Source organism: Anolis carolinensis, chromosome 3 (genome assembly GCF_035594765.1).
Source record: "Anolis carolinensis isolate JA03-04 chromosome 3, rAnoCar3.1.pri, whole genome shotgun sequence".
Classification (NCBI taxonomy): Eukaryota; Metazoa; Chordata; class Lepidosauria; order Squamata; family Dactyloidae; genus Anolis; species Anolis carolinensis.
The window spans coordinates 263,359,225-263,378,589 of NC_085843.1; the positions used below are offsets into that span (position 1 = coordinate 263,359,225).

The following is a 19,365-nucleotide window of genomic DNA, read 5'->3' on the forward strand; positions in this document are numbered from 1 at the left end:
GTACAATCATAACAAAATGCCAAATTATTCAACAAATGTATATGAAGTAGAACGTACTTCTGAACACTTTTTAAAGAGTTTGGCATCTTGTGCCAAATCCAGCTGATAATATGTCATCTATATCCCATGTGGCATGCACGTTTAACTTTAAAAGACGCTTAAATTTGCATTTCAGCATAGTGTCATGAGTTTCTTTTAGGAGGATACAGGATATTGGTTTGCGGTCACTGGTTATATTGGCAGGAAAAACGATGTTATGAGAACAGGTGCTGTTCTGATGTTGTTGGTTGCATATGAAAAGGAAAAAGAAGGGTTACGTCCAGTGCTGGTTTGAGCCAGCTGTGTAAACACAGGAAAATAACTTGTGATTTGAGACACCGGCTGTGCACTCTTTTTGATGTAAGGTTTCTCTTGTCATAGTCACTGCTTGTGCTGTTACCAAAACCAAAACTTTTACTCACTATCTCAGGGATTTTAGAAAAATAAAATTATGAATGCACACTAGAAACCCCAAAGTAATCCCAAGGGAAGAAAAAATAAAAGCAGAAACAGAAGAGTAGCTAGATGGGAAAATGACTCATTTTGCCATCGTTTGCATTCACTAATCACTGCAGAGCACAAAGGAGAATGGAGTAGTTAAAAAGGTACAATTTGACACTTAAGCATCAGACTGCAATTATAAAAATATTGTTCCATAATATATTTATACCTAATGATACATTAATGACTGAGTTATCCAACAATTCAAGTTAATGTTTTAGAAATTGCTTAGTATCAATTGCTGGTTATTTCATGAAGCAGCAGTAGATGAAAAAATCTCTACGATATTTAATTTGTCTAGGTGAATACATTTTGAATTAATACAAGGAAAATCATCTTTTAAAAATAAAGATTCCTCACTTCACCTTCATATTTACAATGAGGGTAGACCAACAACTCAGGAACTCTGTTGTAGGCAGATAGCTAATTAAGTTCTTACAAGGGGATTTTACAAACGTTGCCTTTTTGATACTGGGGGAAGGAAATCCTCGTTAGACTAGAATTTTAGGGGAAAACCAAACTTTACTGAAATAATTTTGTAATTTCTGGGATTTTGATTACAGTTCATTTTCTGTGAAAATAAACAGCAAATTAATTCTACCAGGAGTGAAACTGTCTGCACTGCTACTACTATACTGCATGACTTTCCTGTGGCCTTTTCCATCCCTCCTGAAGAACTCAATACAATTCCCATAGCAAATGTTTCCGCGGAACTGATTCACACATCCTATATACACTTTTAAATACTGCTTACACGGACAGTGAGACTGATATTTTTATTTTGTGGTTATTGATTTTTTTCTGTTAAGGAACAAAAGGAACTCTTACAAGGGGAAAGAATTACTGTTGTAAGTAAACAGAAATGAGATAATTATATCCAAACTAATTAAAGTACCTTGTACAATGGGGTTTTCTCATCCACTTATTACCACTTAAGGGAGAATCAGAATGCTCTGGCTAAGGCCAGAGAAGACTTCGCTAGGAAGACCTCTATTGAAAACCTGCAGCCAACATCCATTTCTAAAAAGATTTGGCTTCATTATCTAATGGTGTGCCATTATCAGGTGTGCCAAGAATGCTGATTAGATTATTGAAATATTGAATATGCCCAAGCTTTCTCTCCCAATATGACATCCGGCAGCTGGTAAACATTGCATTATGGACAGGACAAGGCACTGATGAGAGAGGTCACCTTTGGGGCAAGGTTGATCAACTCCACATGTCTATATTTTTTCTCCCCCCCCCCCTTTTTTTTCTTTTTTTTTTTTGTTAACTGTACTTCTCTTTCTGAACACTGATTTGTTTGGAATAATCACTTTTTCAGAGCAACGTTCTGACCTAAAGCATCATCCAAATGTAGTAGGGAAATCAAATCTGCCTCCTCCTTCTGGAGATCCATTTTGCTCATTTTAAGCTGAAATCACGTTTTTCAAACTACACAGAAACCATAATTTTGGCCAGAGAATCTCATGTCAAAGCTTCTGGTCTGGTTTAGAGGACTTCTGTCAGCTTGTCTACTTCCTCTTTGAACTGTTCCAACCCACTTTCTTCACCGGAAGACGCAACATGACCAAAGAGAGATAACTTTAGTCATCCCTAAAATCTACATTTTGGGGGAATACTTTCCATACATGCTACATTTAGCTAAATCCACCTTCTCTTTTCTTCTTTGTCATGTGTGAATGGGTTAAGGAATGCATATTACCTTTAATTTTAAAATCTTTTTGCTCCCTTCATCTTGTCCAATATTTCTCCACATATTTATTCAAAAGAAAATATATTTTATGGAAAAATAGTTTTTATTGTACAAGCAACATACCTTTTTCATCAGATTTATCTCTAACTGCTAAAGTATCATTACTCAGAGATATGGCTTGAGCATTCAGTATATCTGTTCTCATTCCTGGAAACTTAGGAGATGAAATTAAACGTCCTTCATAGGAATATAAATAGATTCCCCCACCATCTACAAGAAGAAAATGCCTATAAACAAGGGGAGCAGGAAGAATAATTTACAGATTAATAACACAATAGCAAAAATGCATTAATTTGTGAATACTATTTGATGCATTAACAGATTAATTTATCCAATTTTTTAAATTCTATAGTTCCTCACAGTAATGTTCACAATCCCAGGTGCTACATTTTTTCCTACTGTCAATTTTATCTTTGCATGTAGTATCAGATATTATACTGATTCTATTTTATTTATCCAAATAATTTGGCTCAGATGAATGATTATATTTTCATATAACTGTATGTATGTGTGTGCTGTGTGCGTTCAAGTAGTTTCTAACTTATAGTGACCCTAAACTGAACCTATCATGAAATTTTCTTAGCAAGATTTGTTTAGAGGGGGTTTGCCTTTGACGCTCTTTGAAGCTAGGTGTAACTTGCTCAAGATCACTAGATTTCCATAGTTGGGCAGGGATTTGAACTCTGGTCTACAAAGTCTCAGTTCAGTGTGCAAACCACCATAATCACACTGGCTCTTCAATACAACTACATTTGCTATATTTGGAAGATTTTCTTCCTCTTATTGGCATAAAATATAAATTGACACTGAATTATCAATAGAGATTGAAAGTTACAGTTTCGGTGTAGACAAAACATTTCTTTTTGCTTAACCACATAAAGGACATGTGCCACAGGTGTTCCCTCCACAAACTCTCTCTCTCCCTTCTGAAATACAAAAGCCTCCTTTGCATTTAACTCTATAGCACTTCTATTAAAAAGCTTTAGAGACAGTTAATTATGTAATCTAACACAAAGGTTCAGCAGAAATCCTAGTTAGCTAACTGAAGATGTGCAAAAGGTGAGGGTATTTTGTGTTGCTTTCAAGAAAGCTGGATTTGACTGAACAGTGAAACTTTAATTTATATGACGGAAGGGGTTTACGAGGGGGCTTATTTCTTCTCTTTATACACTTGTGATAACATGTAATGAATGAAAAGCTATCTCCACAGCTTCTCAACTATGCTACCTTTTGGAGGCTGGACTAGAATACCCATGGAAATGATACCACAATGTCCTGTTAGCTCAGCTCCCAACAAGAAGTATATCCAGGAGGTTAAAGAAGAAGCTCGCAGCCACAAACTATATTTCAACATGTAAAAATAGCAAAGAAAATAAACCCCTTCGCCAACTTGTATAAAACTAAATGAAGTGAACTTCTGCTCAAAAACTTCCACAGCACTACCTTTAAGCATTTCTCTCTATTCTCCCCATCCTTCAAAAAATTGCCCCAAACATTCAGTCCAGATCTAATTTCAAAAATTAAGCACTGTGGAAGGAATTCATTCAAGAACCGGGATGGGTGGAAGCAGGAAATCCTGAGGCCAGTTTCTCATCATTTTAAAACCACAGTTAAGCAAAATCAAGCTTTAGACCAAGATGCACACCAAGTTGGCAATAAGCTCTGCTGAAACAAACATTCATGGAAATGGACTATAAATTATTAACTGTCCAATCTCCTGTTTGGATGAGCCATGGCCAACACGTAAGAGCCACAATACTAACAACACATTATCGGGATTGTCTATTGCTCAATTGATTACAAATTAGCTTAAATTATAGAGGCAATCCCATTTGTTAATTCTTGTATCCTTCCAACTTGCAGCCTGAAGGAAGAGGATAAATTTTATTTTGGATCTCTGGGCATACCTAGCAAGTATTGACCCGAGAGAAACAGGAAGTTCCAATTTTATCTCCTTTTGTGCAACTGGGTTATGGAGGGGAGGGTTGGACTCCTCTTGCTTACAACATTTATTAAGATGTAAGGAAATGAGTAAGATTATTATTATTTTTGGACACATATATTCTTTCAGTAGAGACCCCAACTGTCTTACACAATTTGAGCAAATAGAATTTTCATAAAATAAATTGTTGTACATACAATACATTACCTTTCTGCTTGCAAAATTAAACTTACAGTTCCTTCCTTGAGGTCAAAAATTAATGGGGTATTCCAGTTTTTAATTCTAGAAACAAAATGCACATAAAATACATTAACACAAATGTAATCCATTTACACATTTTAGTTAACACAGTGGGACTTTCTCAAACACTCTAGAAGAAGTATAAACTTCAAGTTTCCAAAAGATACACAGCATTTGTCCATATTTCACTTCCTATTTGTTTAAAAGGAATCTGATTACTAGATATTTTACATTTTTCAACTTCCATGATAAAAGTTCATTACAGCTACAAAGATCCAAATGAATGTACCGGTACCCACACACCTATCAGATCTTTGGGGTTATCTTTTGAAGATAACTTTATGGTGAATTTTGTTTAAAAGTGCTTTAGATTAAAAATATTGATCAAGTATTTGACACAAAAAATAATTAAAGGGAAACACAGACCAAAATAGTGAACATTTACATTAGGAGACAGGATTACCTTTAAGCAATAACATGGCTTCACTTTGAATTCCCACCAAGGAAAACAAATACAGTCAAGTCAATTACATGTATGTATATGAAACGTTTATGTCAGTTAGCTGATGTTTATAGGATATATCTATTAAACTATGGATACTTCCCAAATTAAACCATGAATAATTATGTAATAAGCCAATATCTTTGGAATTTATCAGTTAACTATATCTCATTCATTCAAACTGCTTACGAGAATATGTAACACTGAAGAGATGTTGAAACTACTAAATGTCCATAGTTCAAAGAGGCCTTAATTACTCTGTCACGAAATTCCAGTAAATCCACAGCATCATTAAGTACATTACGAACCTAATGGAAACAAAATGTTACCATTAAATAAAACGTATACAATTTATAAACTAAAACCAGAAAACAGCTTCATTTTAGCTCTAACAACTGCAATGAAACCATCCAGAATATTTTTTTCCAAGATACGGAAAGAAATTATAACCAATCCAACATTTAACCCAATAATAAAAAAGGCAACAACTTTATTTTTATATCCTGCCACCATCTCCCTAAGGGGACTCAGGGCGGTTCACGTGGGGCAAAGCGCAACAACACAGATTAAAATGAAAATTACATAAAATGCAATTCACAGTGTAAAAACAGAATAAAAATAACAACATTGTAAACAATAAATAATGACATCAATTCATATTAGTATCTCCTTTTTGTGATTTACTCATTTAATATTCTTAGACTTATTCACTATACAGGCTGTCCCCAAGTTATGAACAATATAGGTTCTGTAGCTTTGTTCTTAAGTTGAATTTGTATGTAAGTCGGAACAGGTATTTTTTAAAGTGTAACTCCAGCCAAAAATATATACATATTAGCTTTGAATAGTATAGGGAAGGATTATTATCTTTGTGGTCTTTGTTTTGCTATCTGTGCCCCTGTTCAGAAGATTTCACCTCACCTTCCGTCCCTGTGATCATTGGATTTTGAAAAATTTGGCTTGTTGTGGAAACAAGGACTGGTGAGAAAGTGCCTTAAATGGAGACACCTTTTCCCCATGATAACTCTTACAAGAAGTGATTTTCCCTTTCGAGGGGTAGATTTTTCTCAACTCCTGTTGCCTCACCCTTGTTTGTAAATATGAGTCATTTATAAGTCAGATGTTTGTAAGTCGGGGACTGCCTGTATTTTGAAAGTGCTATCCAGTATCTAAGGATGCCATTAATTAGCGCAAATGATTTTGTTCTCTCAGTAACCTAGTTCCACAGGGAATCTAGTTTCCAATTGTGCAACCAACCCCAAAAGTTTGACTTGTGCAAAGTTGCACAATCACTTGTACAACTGATTTAAAAACAGTTTCACAAGTGTGTCCAGAGACCATAAGAACAAATGCTTGCACAACAAGCAAAATCAGTGGAATTCTGCCAGCACACTATTTCCCTTTCCTATTATGCTGGCTTTAGGCCAAAGTGTTTAGCTTTGGCCTATGTATATATTCTGCAACTTTACCCTTAATAATAATAGTAATAATAATCCTATTTTCTCTCTTAAATGAGACTCAAAGCAGCTCAAGACTGAAAGCAGAAAACTTATCATGCCCAAGATAAATAATTTAATAAAATGATTTCCTAACTATCACACCTGGTACCTAGTAAAAAAAGGTAAAGGTTTTCCTCTGGCATTAAGTCTAGTCATGTCTGACTCTGGGGGATGGTGTTTATCTCCATTTCTAAGCCAAAGAGCCGGCATTGTCTGTAAATGCCTCCAAGGTCTTGTGGCTAGCATGACTGCATGGAGTGCAGTTACCTCCCTACTGGAGCAGTACCTATTGATCTACTCGCATTTGTATATTTTAGAACTGCTAGGTTGGCAGAAGCTGGGGCTAACAGCGGGAACTCACCCCGCTCCCTAGATTCGAACCGTTGACCTTTCGGTCAGCAGGTTCAGCAGCTCAGCGGTTTAACCTGCTGCACTACCGGTGGCTCCTTGTGATGATTTCTAACAAGGTACCTAGTAGGTTTTTTAGAAATTATATTTAAAAACCTGGCACTAGAAAGTGAAAATTGTAGAAGAGAAATACTTTCCCCTTCTCTGAATAAGGAAATGTAAATAAGAATTAACCACTCCTGGGCAGAACGTTCCTACACCATTTATAGCAGTAAATTGGGGCTGGACTATTGGGGTAATAATAATAATAATAACAACAACAACTTTACTTTTTATACCCCGCCCCATCTCCTCGAGGGAACTCAGGGCGGCTTACATGGGGCCACGCACAGGCGAAACAGACAATATAAAACTCATCAATATAAAAACAAATCGATAAAAACAAGATTGCATATACAAAAAACATACTTTGATAAAATCCTGGGTTGACTCCTAAAACGAACTGGGCCAAAAAGTGTGAGTAGTGCGAGCTATAATTAGGGGAGAGTTAGGTACCCGGAACAGTTGTCCCGTTACAGTGCTAGGGAAGGAGTACACAGAGAGAATATGTCCGGTTAGCGGAGTGGAAAATGCTATAAAGATAAAATAGGCAACAGGGCGATCCCAAACTATGGAAATCAATCGCAAAAGGCCTGTTGGAAGAGCCAAGTTTTCAGGCTCTTCCGAAAAATAAGCAGGGTAGGGACTTGCCTAATCTCCCTGGGGAGAGAGTTTCAGAGCCGAGGGGCTCATTTTATGTTTTTATTGCTGTGTTTCTCAAGTGTTTTATAATGATTGTGATTTTTAATGCCTTTTAAATTTATTTGTGTGTTTTTGTATTTGATATTATTGTATGTTGGTTTTATATCTCCCTCTGGGGAGATGGTGGCGGGGTACAAAAATAAAATTATTATTATTATTATTATTATTATTATGGAGAAAGCCCTCTCCCTTGTCCCCACATACCGCAATTGCGAGGGCAGTGGGAGCGAAAGGAGGCCTTTGCTCTAGAGTTAGCTCTAACAGTTCACTTTTTACCTACAGAACCACATAAAGAAAAAGAACTAAAGCTATTAGATAAGGTAGAGAATGTCATGATAACCAAGCATTTATGCTTATTTCCATAGCAAACATAGCAACTGGGGTTTCCCCCTTGACTTTAGGAAACCCCAGTAAGATCATTTAAATTAAACACATGTCATTTACATAGAATGCTAGTGTAAATCCCACTGTATATCTTTCTCAAGAGCCTTCACAAACAAAATATAATTGAAGCTTCAGTGATCACTAGACAAAGTTGTTCACTACGATTCAATGTCTGGGAATGAATGCAAAAATATGATTTTTACCTGCCAATTTGTCTTCTATATTCCCAGACACTGACTCATAACATCCCACCCAGTGGACAGATGGGTAATATAGAATTTCTGTTGTTGCAAGTTTTCCCAATTATATATTCAGCATCAAAGAAGACTTCACTTCAGCCCAAAAGATATTTAGGTGCCTAATTATAGATTTGGGAGCCTAATGCTGGGCACCAAGGACTGAAAAGCTTGGCCTGAATAGTCAAACTGAACATGTAATTGGGAAAACTTGTAACAACAGAAATTGTATATTATCTCCCTGTCCTCTGGGTGGGATGTTATGAGTCAGTGTCTGGTCAGTGAAACAGAACATTTAGCAGGTAAAAAAATAACCATTTATGCATTTACTTTCAAATACTTCGGCTCCACTTTTAATACAATATATTTCAAGAAGACACTATATTATGGGATCACTTACAATAATGTACTATTCTTTAAAAAACAAAAATAAATATGTTGCTGGAAAGGATTTTACAGAGTCTAATACCTATGGTAGAATAACCAAGTTAATTCAACTGAATCCAGCACTGAGTAGTAGAAACAATTCATAAAAACTATAATGTCTAGCTAAAATCAAGTATGACTTAGGAATGAAATATTTGGACAAAATATTCATCTAAAGTCATAGTTATGTTTTTTGGGGTGGCAGGAGGTGGGTGGTTACTGCCTGTCTAATGTAATGATTTGGAGATCAAAGAAAACAGACACATTTGTGAGCCCCACTTTTGGCAGAAAAACCTGCACTGCAATAACAACCAACAATCCTGCAGCTGCTGCAGTGGTAAACCACAGCTGTATACAAGATATGTTTCTGATAGTTCTTTTAAGCTAACAAATCCAGGACGTCTATGTATGAACTATTATGTTAGTGCTTCTGTAGTTATGCTTTTGTTTCCAGCTGCTGTAAAATAATTTCTAGCATAAACAAAGCTTCTGATTTTGAATTTCCAGCCACTGCAATAATTTCACATGCAATCCACTTACCATGTACCCTACAGTAGCCTTCCTAGCAAAAAATAACATAAAAATCACAGTGGTTTGTGAATATTCACTGCGGTTCATAAACATACCAGTCGTGTTTATGCTCAGTTCATGGGAAGCAATGGTTGCTTACCTGTAACCAGGTTTCTTTGAGTGGTGATCTGTGAAATTAGCACATGTGGTAGTAATTGCCCCAGCAATGCTCTCGGAACCTTAAAACAGCTGTTTGAAGTACTTTGGCTACAGCCCCGCCCATCTTCCCCAGAAGGCATATATGCAGAGGTGGGGATGTAGCTTCAGTTCCCCGCCGCCGAAAGCGGCTAGAGAAAAAAGTCATGATGATCAGTGGGGAGGATGGGTGGGGATGTGCTAATTTCACAGATCACCACTCAAAGAAACCTGGTTACAGGTAAGCAACCATTGCTTCTTCTTCGTAGTGTCTGGTGAAATAAGCACATGTGGTAGACTAGCAAGCTACTCACCATGGTCGGTGGGCGTCATGACAGTGCTGATCCAAGAACCGCTCTGCCGAACGCTGCTTGCTTCCTGGAGAGCAGATCCACTTTGTAATGGGCCACAAAGGTGAGTGGCGTGGCCCATGTGGCTGCTCTACACACTTGGTGGAGCAGTATACCACGGCTGTATGCTGTGGAAGTCGCCACCGCTCTAGTAGAGTGTCCTCTGATGACAAATGGAGGCTGCTGATGAGCTAGCTCATATGCTAGCCGAATGGTGGCCACAATCCATCCTGATAACCTCTGGGAGGAAACAGGTAGACCTTTTGATTGAGAAGCATACTTCAGGGAAAGTCTGGGCGAAGCTCTGAACTCTTTAGTCTTTTCCACATAATATGCAAGTGCCCTCCTGGCATCCAGTAGATGCAGAGAGTGTTCGATTGGAGTGGAAGGGTTCTGAAAAAAATGAGGGTATCACAATGTCCTCAGTCAGATGGAATGCAGAGACTACTTTAGGAAGGAATGAGGTATCAGTGCGCATGATAACTTTGTCAGCGTGGAATCTCATATAAGGATGATCTACTCTCAATGCACAAAGCTCGCTTGCTCTTCGAGCTGTGGTAATAGCTAGCAGAAATGCCACTTTCCATGAGAGATATGAGAGATCCACCTGGGCCAATGGCTCAAAGGGTGGTTTCTGTAATGCTGAGAGAACCAATTGAAGGCTCCATGCCGGTATAGGAGGTGTTACTGGAGGTCGCGTGTTTCTGTACCCTTGCAGAAACCGTTGTATAAGAGGGTCTTGGAAACAAGACTGGCGTCCTGTTTCTTTCCAATATGCCGAGATTGCTGCTAAGTAACACTTGAGGGATGACAAATGTAAGCCTTGAGTTGCTAGTGATGCAAGAAATTCCAACACTATTGATGTTGGAGCTGTCAACGGTTCTATGTCTTGTCGCCGGACAAAGTCAGTAAACTTTTTCCATTTGTAAGCGTATGATCGCTTTGTTGATGGTTTATGTGCTGCATCTAATATGTCTCTCACTGCTTGAGACAATGGTCGGGATGAATCCTCCATGCCGTGAGTCTGAGACATGCAATGTCTGGGTGGCGGAGGCGTCCCTGGTCTGCTGTGAGCAAGTCCGGGCGAAGTGGAAGGGGAAGGTACTGCCCTTGCGACATCATCCGAAGGAGAGCAAACCAGGGCTGCCTGGGCCACCATGGCGTGAGGAGTATGCAGTTGGCTCTGTCGTGATACAGTTTTGATACTACTCTGTTGAGAAGGGGTATCAGTGGAAACACGTACAGAAGTGGACCCGACCAGTGGAACATGAAGGCATCTCCCAGACACCCTCGTGTCTGGTCTTCCTGCCGTCTGGCACAGAACAGATCGCATTTTGCATTGTGTGGTGCTGCAAACAGATCTATCAGGGGACTGCCCCACCTCTGGAAAAGAGAAGTCGCTTCGGCAGGATGAAGGGACCACTCGTGAGTCGAGTCTTGTTCCCTGCTCAATGTATCTGCGATACTGTTGTCCTCTCCCGGAACATGCACAGCTATCAAATGGGTGCGGTTGGCTAAGCACCAATGCCATATGTCCATGGTCCTCTTTAGGAGGGAGCGTGATTTTGTGCCCCCTTGTTTGTTGATATACCACGCTACCGTGGTATTGTCGGTGCATAGTTGGACTACCTTACTGTGGCACAAGTCCTGAAATGCATGGAGGCTCTGCTGTACTGCCATGAGCTCGAGGAGATTGATATGATGTTGGGCATCCTGCTGTGTCCATTTGCCTTTGACCATAAGGGAGCCGGAATGTGCACCCCATCCATACAGGGATGCATCCGTTGTCAGAGTCACTGTTGCTTGTGGCTGCTGAAATGGAACACCCACGCACACATTGTCCCGGGACAACCACCAGTGTAGGGACTGGCTGACATAAGCCGGAACAGGGAGACGGATGTTTTGGCTTTGGGTCAGCGGGTCGAAGACACGCAAGAACCACATCTGAAGAGGTCTCATTCTGAGCCTTGCATAAGGTGTTACTACTGTTGTGGATGCTAGATGTCCCAAGGCTGACTGGACATCCCTGGCTCGTGGCAATGGACCTTGCAGGAGGGTAAGTAGCGCTGTGTGAAGAGATCGAAACCGATCATCCGTGAGACATGCTCTGCCAGTGGTAGAGTCTATGTCTGCTCCGATAAATCGTAGCCTCTGTGTAGGGATAAGATGAGATTTTTTCTGATTCACAACTAAACCAAGGTTTTCTAATAACGATAAAGTAAAACGAAGATCATGCAACAGTGACTGTCTAGAATGTGCCACCAACAACCAGTCGTCTATATACGGGTACACAGTTATCCCTTGAAGGTGGAGATGTGCCGCTACCACGGCCATGACCTTGGTAAAAACCCGCGGAGCAGTTGATATCCCAAAGGGGAGCACCCGGAAGCAAAAAGCCTTTTGTGCCACCATAAAAGCAAGATACCTGTGGTGCTGAGGTGCAATCGCGACATGGAAGTACGCATCCTTAAGGTCTATGGATGCAAACCATGCTCCATCTGGCAGCAGAGGCAAAATGGTTGACAGTGTCACCATTCAAAATTTTTTAGGGTTAATATAGTTATTCAATCCTCTGAGGTCCAACACTGGCCTCTGGCCTCCGTCCTTTTTAGGAACTAAAAAGTATCTCGAAAAGAAAGCTTGTGAAAACATTGATGGATGGAGTTGAACGATTGCTCCCTTGTCTAACAAGGTGCGAATTTCCTCCTGTAATATTTTAGACGGTGGCGTAGCTTTTATACAGCCTGTATGCGGCTGCTGGAAAAACTCAAAAGAGTAACCAGAACTTATAATCTGTAATACCCACTTATCAGTGGTGATCACTCTCCATGCGGGAGCAAATTGCGCCAAACGATCTCCAAACTTGACGAAAGGTGTATCTGCTGCCGGAGCATGACCTATGTCGTGATCCGAAAGAGCAGGAAACTTAGGAGAGTGTTCACCCGTGCAATTTGTGAGGGATAGGGTAGGGAAAGAAACCAAAGTCTTGCTAAAAACGTCGCTTTCCCCTTGGTTGGGATTTGTTCTTACCCTGTCCTCTGGACCGGGGTGTTGAGGTTTGTTTGGTGGATGTGGATGCCGTTGCCTGAGGCAAAGGTCTTGTTGGTGCCTTGTATGGTTTATGATTATAAGATGTGGACGTATAAGATTTCCCCCGGTATCTAGATGTTGATTGGGTAGGAAATCCACACTTGTTTGCAGCTTGACGCACCTCCTGTGCGCTCTTGAGCTGTGTGTCAGTTTCAGGGTTGAACAGTCCCTTATCATGGACTGGAAGGTCTTCTGCCAAGACCTTGCCCTCTTCTGACAAGGTTGAAGTTCTCAACCATGCATGTCTACGTATCACTGTAGCTGCTGCGAACATCCTGCCTGCTGCCTCTGCAGAGTGCTTTGCCATCTCTTTTTGGGCTTTAGCTAGCGCCACTCCTTCCTGTTGTACTATCTTAGCCAAGGTCTGTTTGTCCTGTGGCAAACTTTACAAATGTGGGGTTATCTTTTTCCACAGATAGTCTTGATAAGCTGCCATGTAGGCGCCATAGTGGGCCATACGTGTGGATATGCCTGCTCCAAGATGGACCTTTTTACCGACAGCTTCTAGTTTCCTTCACTCCTTATCAGTTGGTGTGATGTGTGTTCTAGCTGAACGTTTGTTCTGCATCATGTTGACCACAACCGAGTTGGATTTTGGAGGTTTCGAAACCCAGGGAGCTGTTGCGAGGTCCACTTTATATAGAGCATCACATTTTCGTGGTATTGCCCCAACCAGAGTCGGAGCAATATCAGGAGTGGTGGCCAATTGCAGTAAATAGGGAACTGCTGGGAGAGCTGAGGCTCTCTGAGCTGATGGCTGTTGCTCATCTGTCGGAAACAAGTGACAATCAACTGTCTTTTCAGTTTTTGGAACAGGTAGATTCAGGGCTCTATGAAACCTTGACATTAGGGCAACAAACCCAGCCGTCTCTGATGGTACTGGTTGGTCCAGTGCCAAATCAACCTCATCTTCTGCTTCAGAATGGTGAGAGGTATCAGATTCTGAGCCTGACTGAGACTGAGGGTTTTCAGGTGGCAATGAAGGCACAGGATTAACAATAGGCTGAACTGGAGCCTGAGTTGATTGTTGCTGTTGCATAGGTACCAATGGCAGCTGGGGTGGCTGCTGGTCCTGAACTAATATAGGCCCAAAAAAATAGGCACGACCGCCTGGTGATCTATGAATGTAATCAGATCTGGCTGGTATTGAAGTGTTGGGCTGCACTATAGCAGCAGCATACTTTTGCCTGTGTGGAGGCGATGGGAAGGGTGGTGCACTCTGAGGCATAGGGCTGAGGTACCTTAAAGACCCAGACGGTAAGTCTGGAGACATAACAAGTCTCCCATCCCTGGGAGTGAGCATAGATTAGACAGGGGCTGCAGAAGCAGACGTGCTACATGCCCCAATAGCCTCTTGAGAGAAGGAAGGGCTCGCCATAGGCTGAGCTGCATCTCCTCGCACCCCAGTTGTCTCTACCGCACAAGCGGGAGGTGGGGGCTGGTCCTGAGCGCCTGCCTCCGGTGGGTGGGCTGTCTTCGCCAAGGGGAGCAGGGCCGCACCCGTGACCGGGGCCTGTAGCGGAGGCACAGTGTTTGAAGCTGTACTGCCTCTGAAGTCTTCCAAAGGCTGCAGAAGCCTCAAGCCAACCGGCGTTTGGACCGCTGTGCTCCATGGCGTAGACCTCAGAGGAGGCGTAGCCTGCATCGGCGTCAGAGGCGTAGGCAACGTCAATGACGCGGTGTGTGCCAGGGGCGTGGCTTGCACGCAGGGAGTGGAGCGCCCTGGAAGCATGGCCATGCCACGCGTTTCTGAAGCGGAACGCTTCTTCTTCTTCTTCTTCCGAGCCTCTCCTCCATCTCCCAGAGCCTTTGAAGGTATGGGAGTAGCTGGAGGGTTAGACTTGGCCCTCTTTGGAAGGGGAGAGGCCTCCTTGGAAGGGGTAAGTGGACGCCGCTGCCCTTTAAATTTCTGTGGCGTTTGGGAGCCAGCTGGGGAAGGAGGGGGAAACAAAGCCCGCTCATAAATAATGGTTTTTTACCTCATTTCTCTATTCTTCCTTGCTTGTGGTGTTAAAGCCAAACAAGCAGAGCAAGTTTTTGCAACATGAGCCTCTCCCAGGCAGGAAAGACACTGATTGTGTCCATCAGAATCTGGCATTTTAGAGCCACAAGAAACACACTTTTAAAACCCAGGGGTAGACATACCAATGCCGAAGTCAGACAGTCCAGGGTCAGAAATCCAGAATAGCGAAAAATCCAATTTGAAGCCAAAGTACGTGTAAGAATCGTCAAAATACAGTCCAGGTCAATGAAACTTGAAATCACAGTCAGAGAGGTTCCCAAAGAGCTGCTCTAAGGCGGCGGAAAAAAAAGGAACTGAAGCTACATCCTCACCTCTGCATATATGCCTTCTGGGGAAGATGGGCGGGGCTGTAGCCAAACTACTTCAAACAGCTGTTTTAAGGTTCCGAGAGCATTGCTGGGGGCAATTACTACCACATGTGCTTATTTCACCAGACACCACGAAGAAGAATAGTGAAAGTTTCTCAATCTAGTTGATTATTAATTTTTCATGGGGAAATCTAACAGGCAAAAAGGACAGACACCACTCATTCACTGTTCATTGATAACATCAAAAATCATTAGGAGTTAGTTTGTAACAGTTATTCTAAACAAGAAATATTTGGCTATTCACAAAACTTGAAATATGCAATACATACCTCCATGGTTCTTCTTTTAGTTAATGTTATTCCAAAGTTTTTCCACACCCACCGCTGTTCTACAACATGGGCAAAAATCACATGTCCATTTCCACAAGCACCAGCTAACTGTGTGCCATCAGTAGACCAAGCAATGTTAAATATACTGCCAGTGTTTGGTTTCTCTAGTGCATAGGACCACTGTAAAATATTTAAAAAAACAAAATGGCAGGTTTGTAATTGATGTACAATTGATGTACAATATACTATATATATAGTAATTAATGTGTGCCAGTGCGAACACAATTTTGTCTGAATTGCTTAAATTATCACCCCTTGGAACTAGGATACTTTGCTTAGCATACAGCAAAAGGATATATTAATATATATTAAATTATGTTTTGAAGCAAAGCATGAAGCACTTTTTCTTCAAAAACTGTTAATATAAAAGAAAACAAAAGAAATCTCCCTCACATTATTTCAGTTGCAACCTGAAGTTAGATAGCCAAAATGAATCCATAATTTTCACTGAAGTCTTTAGTATGGTTGATTTTTAAATACTATTCCATTCACTATTCCATCATCCCACAAGAAAGAGGGAATAATGAAATAACAGATTGAATAGTAATTGATAGAATATGTTAGACCATTTTAAAAACATATATATTGTGGAATGATTTTTCACATACCATTCCTCTCATTTAAATTTTTACAAAATACTCTTGAAAGAGGCATTTTTAACTTTCTCTGAACAGTAATGCAACATAGTGAACATGTGATTAATCTGAGGACCTGATTCTAAGTTCAATTCAGACACTAAACTCACTAACTTAGTTTCATCTAATCATGACTTTTTAGCCGAACTCAGGTATAAGGAACTGAGCCTTCCATATATTGATGAATTCCAGTGCTTTTGAGTTCCATTTTCCTATCATTATGACCAGTGGGAAGTGGTGCAAGATGAAGTAGTTAACTGACAAGAGGAGCATGTCATGTTCCTCACCACCTGAACTGCCCCATTATATAGAGGTGCTGTGAACAGGAAATGCCACCTTATATGCCCCAGGATAGCAGGTCAATGTAGATCCACCCTAGGTAATAGAAAGGGGCAATGTGGTCCCAACTCCTGCTTTAGTTTATAAGCTAAGGAGAAACCTTGGTGAGGCTTTACTCTTAATTTCACTGTACTGCAAACATCCATATTATTTTGTTGGATCTGTCAACAATATTTCATTTTGATATTGCTCTGGATAGCCTGGTTGAGATGGTCTTAAAAGGTGCCATTGTAGAATGGTTCCAGTCTTTCCCCACGGGCTAGTTTAGTAAGGAGTTGCTATAACCCCACAAGTCAACCAACCCTTGAAAGTCTAGGGGTGTTGCTGGCCTTTACTTTTATATTTGCATGCCAGCCTGAAGTATCCCCACTCAGCTTGGGCTGGTTCCACAACTGCAATTGTCTCAGAACAGCATAGCATTACATATAAAGTTGTATTTAGATTCTTATAACATAGTTCACATGGGATCCTTTTGTAGGGTTTTAAAAAACTGTTTTTGGATAAGAATGCACAATGCTGGTGAGCATTCCCTTACAGTATCATATCATGTATGTTCCTCAAAATTTTCACTCGTTACCGTTTTGTTTCTAGGTACAGCTGCAAGTGCTGGTAATGGTCTTTAGAGCCCTAAATGGCATAGGTACCATGATACCTTAATAACCACCCCTTTCCATAATCTTCTTCTTTCTGTCCAAAGATTTGATGGAGAGGTACTGTTATGTACCCCAATTATGATGGGAAACATGTTCGATATGTACCAGAAAAAGTGTCTTCCTGGTGCTAAATCAAAATTGGGGACTTCTTGTTTCCAGAGATAGGTGGTCACCTTCTCTGATTGTATATTGTATATTGTAATGAAAACTTTAAGTAGGCATTGTTGAAGGAATTTTATCCACCACTTTATTTGTATTATTCATCTGTTTTCTTATAGTAGTCAACTTTGTTACTGAAGTTTTTATTACATTCATCATTGATTTTTATGTCTGTTATCTTCCCTGATGGTTTAAAGCAGTGGTTCCCAACCTTTGGGCCTCTGGGTGTTTTGGACTTCCACTTCCAGAAATTCCAGCCAGCTAACCAGTTGGTTGGGAACTACTGGTTTAAAGTTTCTCTATAAATAAAATAAAATATTACAAATAAGAAAGTAAAATAAATGACTTCTTTATCTATACAGGGCCTTTGGTATCTGCTGGTATTAGATTTCTGGACCACCACCCCATGGATGCAAGAATTCCTAGATGATCAATTCTTAGATGTCAAATTATATACATTTATATAAAACTGACAAAATAAAGGTTTGTTTTTGGAATTTTGTGAGGATATTCTCAATGTGTGCATGGCTGAATCTGTGGATGCATATGTGCATCTTCACAAAACCCAGTACAGTATGTCTATTTGTTTATGTGCTAAACCATCTAGTTCAAAGTTTCCATCTTCGCCATGAAGCCAATATCAATTGCTGTATACAAACCTTACTGACAAAGAATGAACAAATAAACTAAAAAGAATTAAATTCTGGAATTCCTACTGACTTTTCTATTTAATTAATAGTGTTCTGCCTAAGAATGAATTTTCCCCCAAAAAAACCTCTCCTACATTCATTCTTAATCTTGGAACATGAGTCGATGACTTGGCTCTTACTGGGTGTAACAGTTCAAAAGTTAAACCAATGCACACAATATTTGTATAAAAATCCCATTTAGTAATTATGCAATATCAGTTAGTTGCCCTAGAACTATATTACTCCAGAAAAAAAGCCTTTGAAATTCTAGTTGACCTCTGTGCTGATGAATTCCATGAAAATATATATTTTTTAATCCCTGATTTTCCAAGTGTTGGTATTTTTTAAAAGATGGATCTGAATTTCACAACTTCCCTCTTGAAAAACACTGGGAAGAAATAGAATAAAATCCCAGGACTGCACTGAAAAAAGTGCTAGGTTTTCTACAGTTACCGAATGAAAATCTGATCTTCAATGTCACATTTATTTCTTGCACAGCAGATACTGGAGGTGAAATAATGTAGATAAATGACATTTTTTTTAAAAAGGAAATTTAATTATTAATCTTAATCAAGGGGGAAATGTGTGGTGGTCTTTCCCTTTTTTGTTGATACCCTGTTTCCCCAAAAATAAGACATCCCCAGAAAATAAGACCTAGTAAAGGTTTTGCTGAATTGCTAAATATAAGGCCTCCCCCAAAAGTAGGACTTAGCAATGTTTTTGTTTGGAAGCATGCCTGCCAAACAGAACACCAGAGCATGCAGGATTGGTAAATATACATACCATAAATTGTTGTACATGGAAATAATGGTAGTAACAAGAAATTCTTGATAAGATTCACAGTTTGTTTGGTTATGCTGGTTTGTGATGACAACTACTGTACATTATATAATAAATGTTCATTTCTTGTTCAAGAATAAATGTGAATTCTTCTTCATGGAAAAATAAGACATCCCCTGAAAATAAGACCTAGCGCATCTTTGGGAGCAAAAATTAACATAAGACACTTATTTTTGGGAAAACACGGTACTAATGTGATAGCATGAAAATAGAGGATTATCTGTTACTGAGCAGGTCTTATCATCACAGTAAATATAATTTATCATCACAGTACAAGTAACACATCAATGATGAAAGGTATCCAATAAAATTTAATTTTATTGTAAGAGAAAAATTTTGTGGGAAAACGTTATACTTTATGAATGCATCCTTCATAAGTGATGTTATATGCTTGCAATTGATACTCTAGTTATAAAGTTCAATCATCAGAAAAAACAGTCCTTATCTACTTTACTATGATAAGACAAGTGGTAATAAAACAAAATAGCCATGTGATTATAATGAACCTGTC

At 39.8% G+C, this 19,365-nt stretch overlaps 1 protein-coding gene across 4 annotated transcripts in view; it reads right to left on the reverse strand.

Moving 5' to 3' along the window:
* The window catches only part of ift80 (intraflagellar transport 80), a 97,793-nt gene that overhangs the window by 19,507 nt on the left and 58,921 nt on the right, over window positions 1–19,365 (reverse strand). For all 4 annotated transcript variants that reach the window (XR_010005028.1, XM_062977511.1, XM_062977512.1 and 1 more), the window contains 4 exons: window positions 15,480–15,659; window positions 5,170–5,288; window positions 4,446–4,520; window positions 2,360–2,523 (listed from right to left, as the gene is read on the reverse strand). Coding sequence is in view for 3 of the 4 variants with exons in the window: in XM_062977511.1 (XP_062833581.1) it covers window positions 2,360–2,523; window positions 4,446–4,520; window positions 5,170–5,288; window positions 15,480–15,659 (538 nt within the window). In the remaining variant the exon portion in view is untranslated. The remainder of the gene's footprint in view (window positions 1–2,359; window positions 2,524–4,445; window positions 4,521–5,169; window positions 5,289–15,479; window positions 15,660–19,365) is intronic.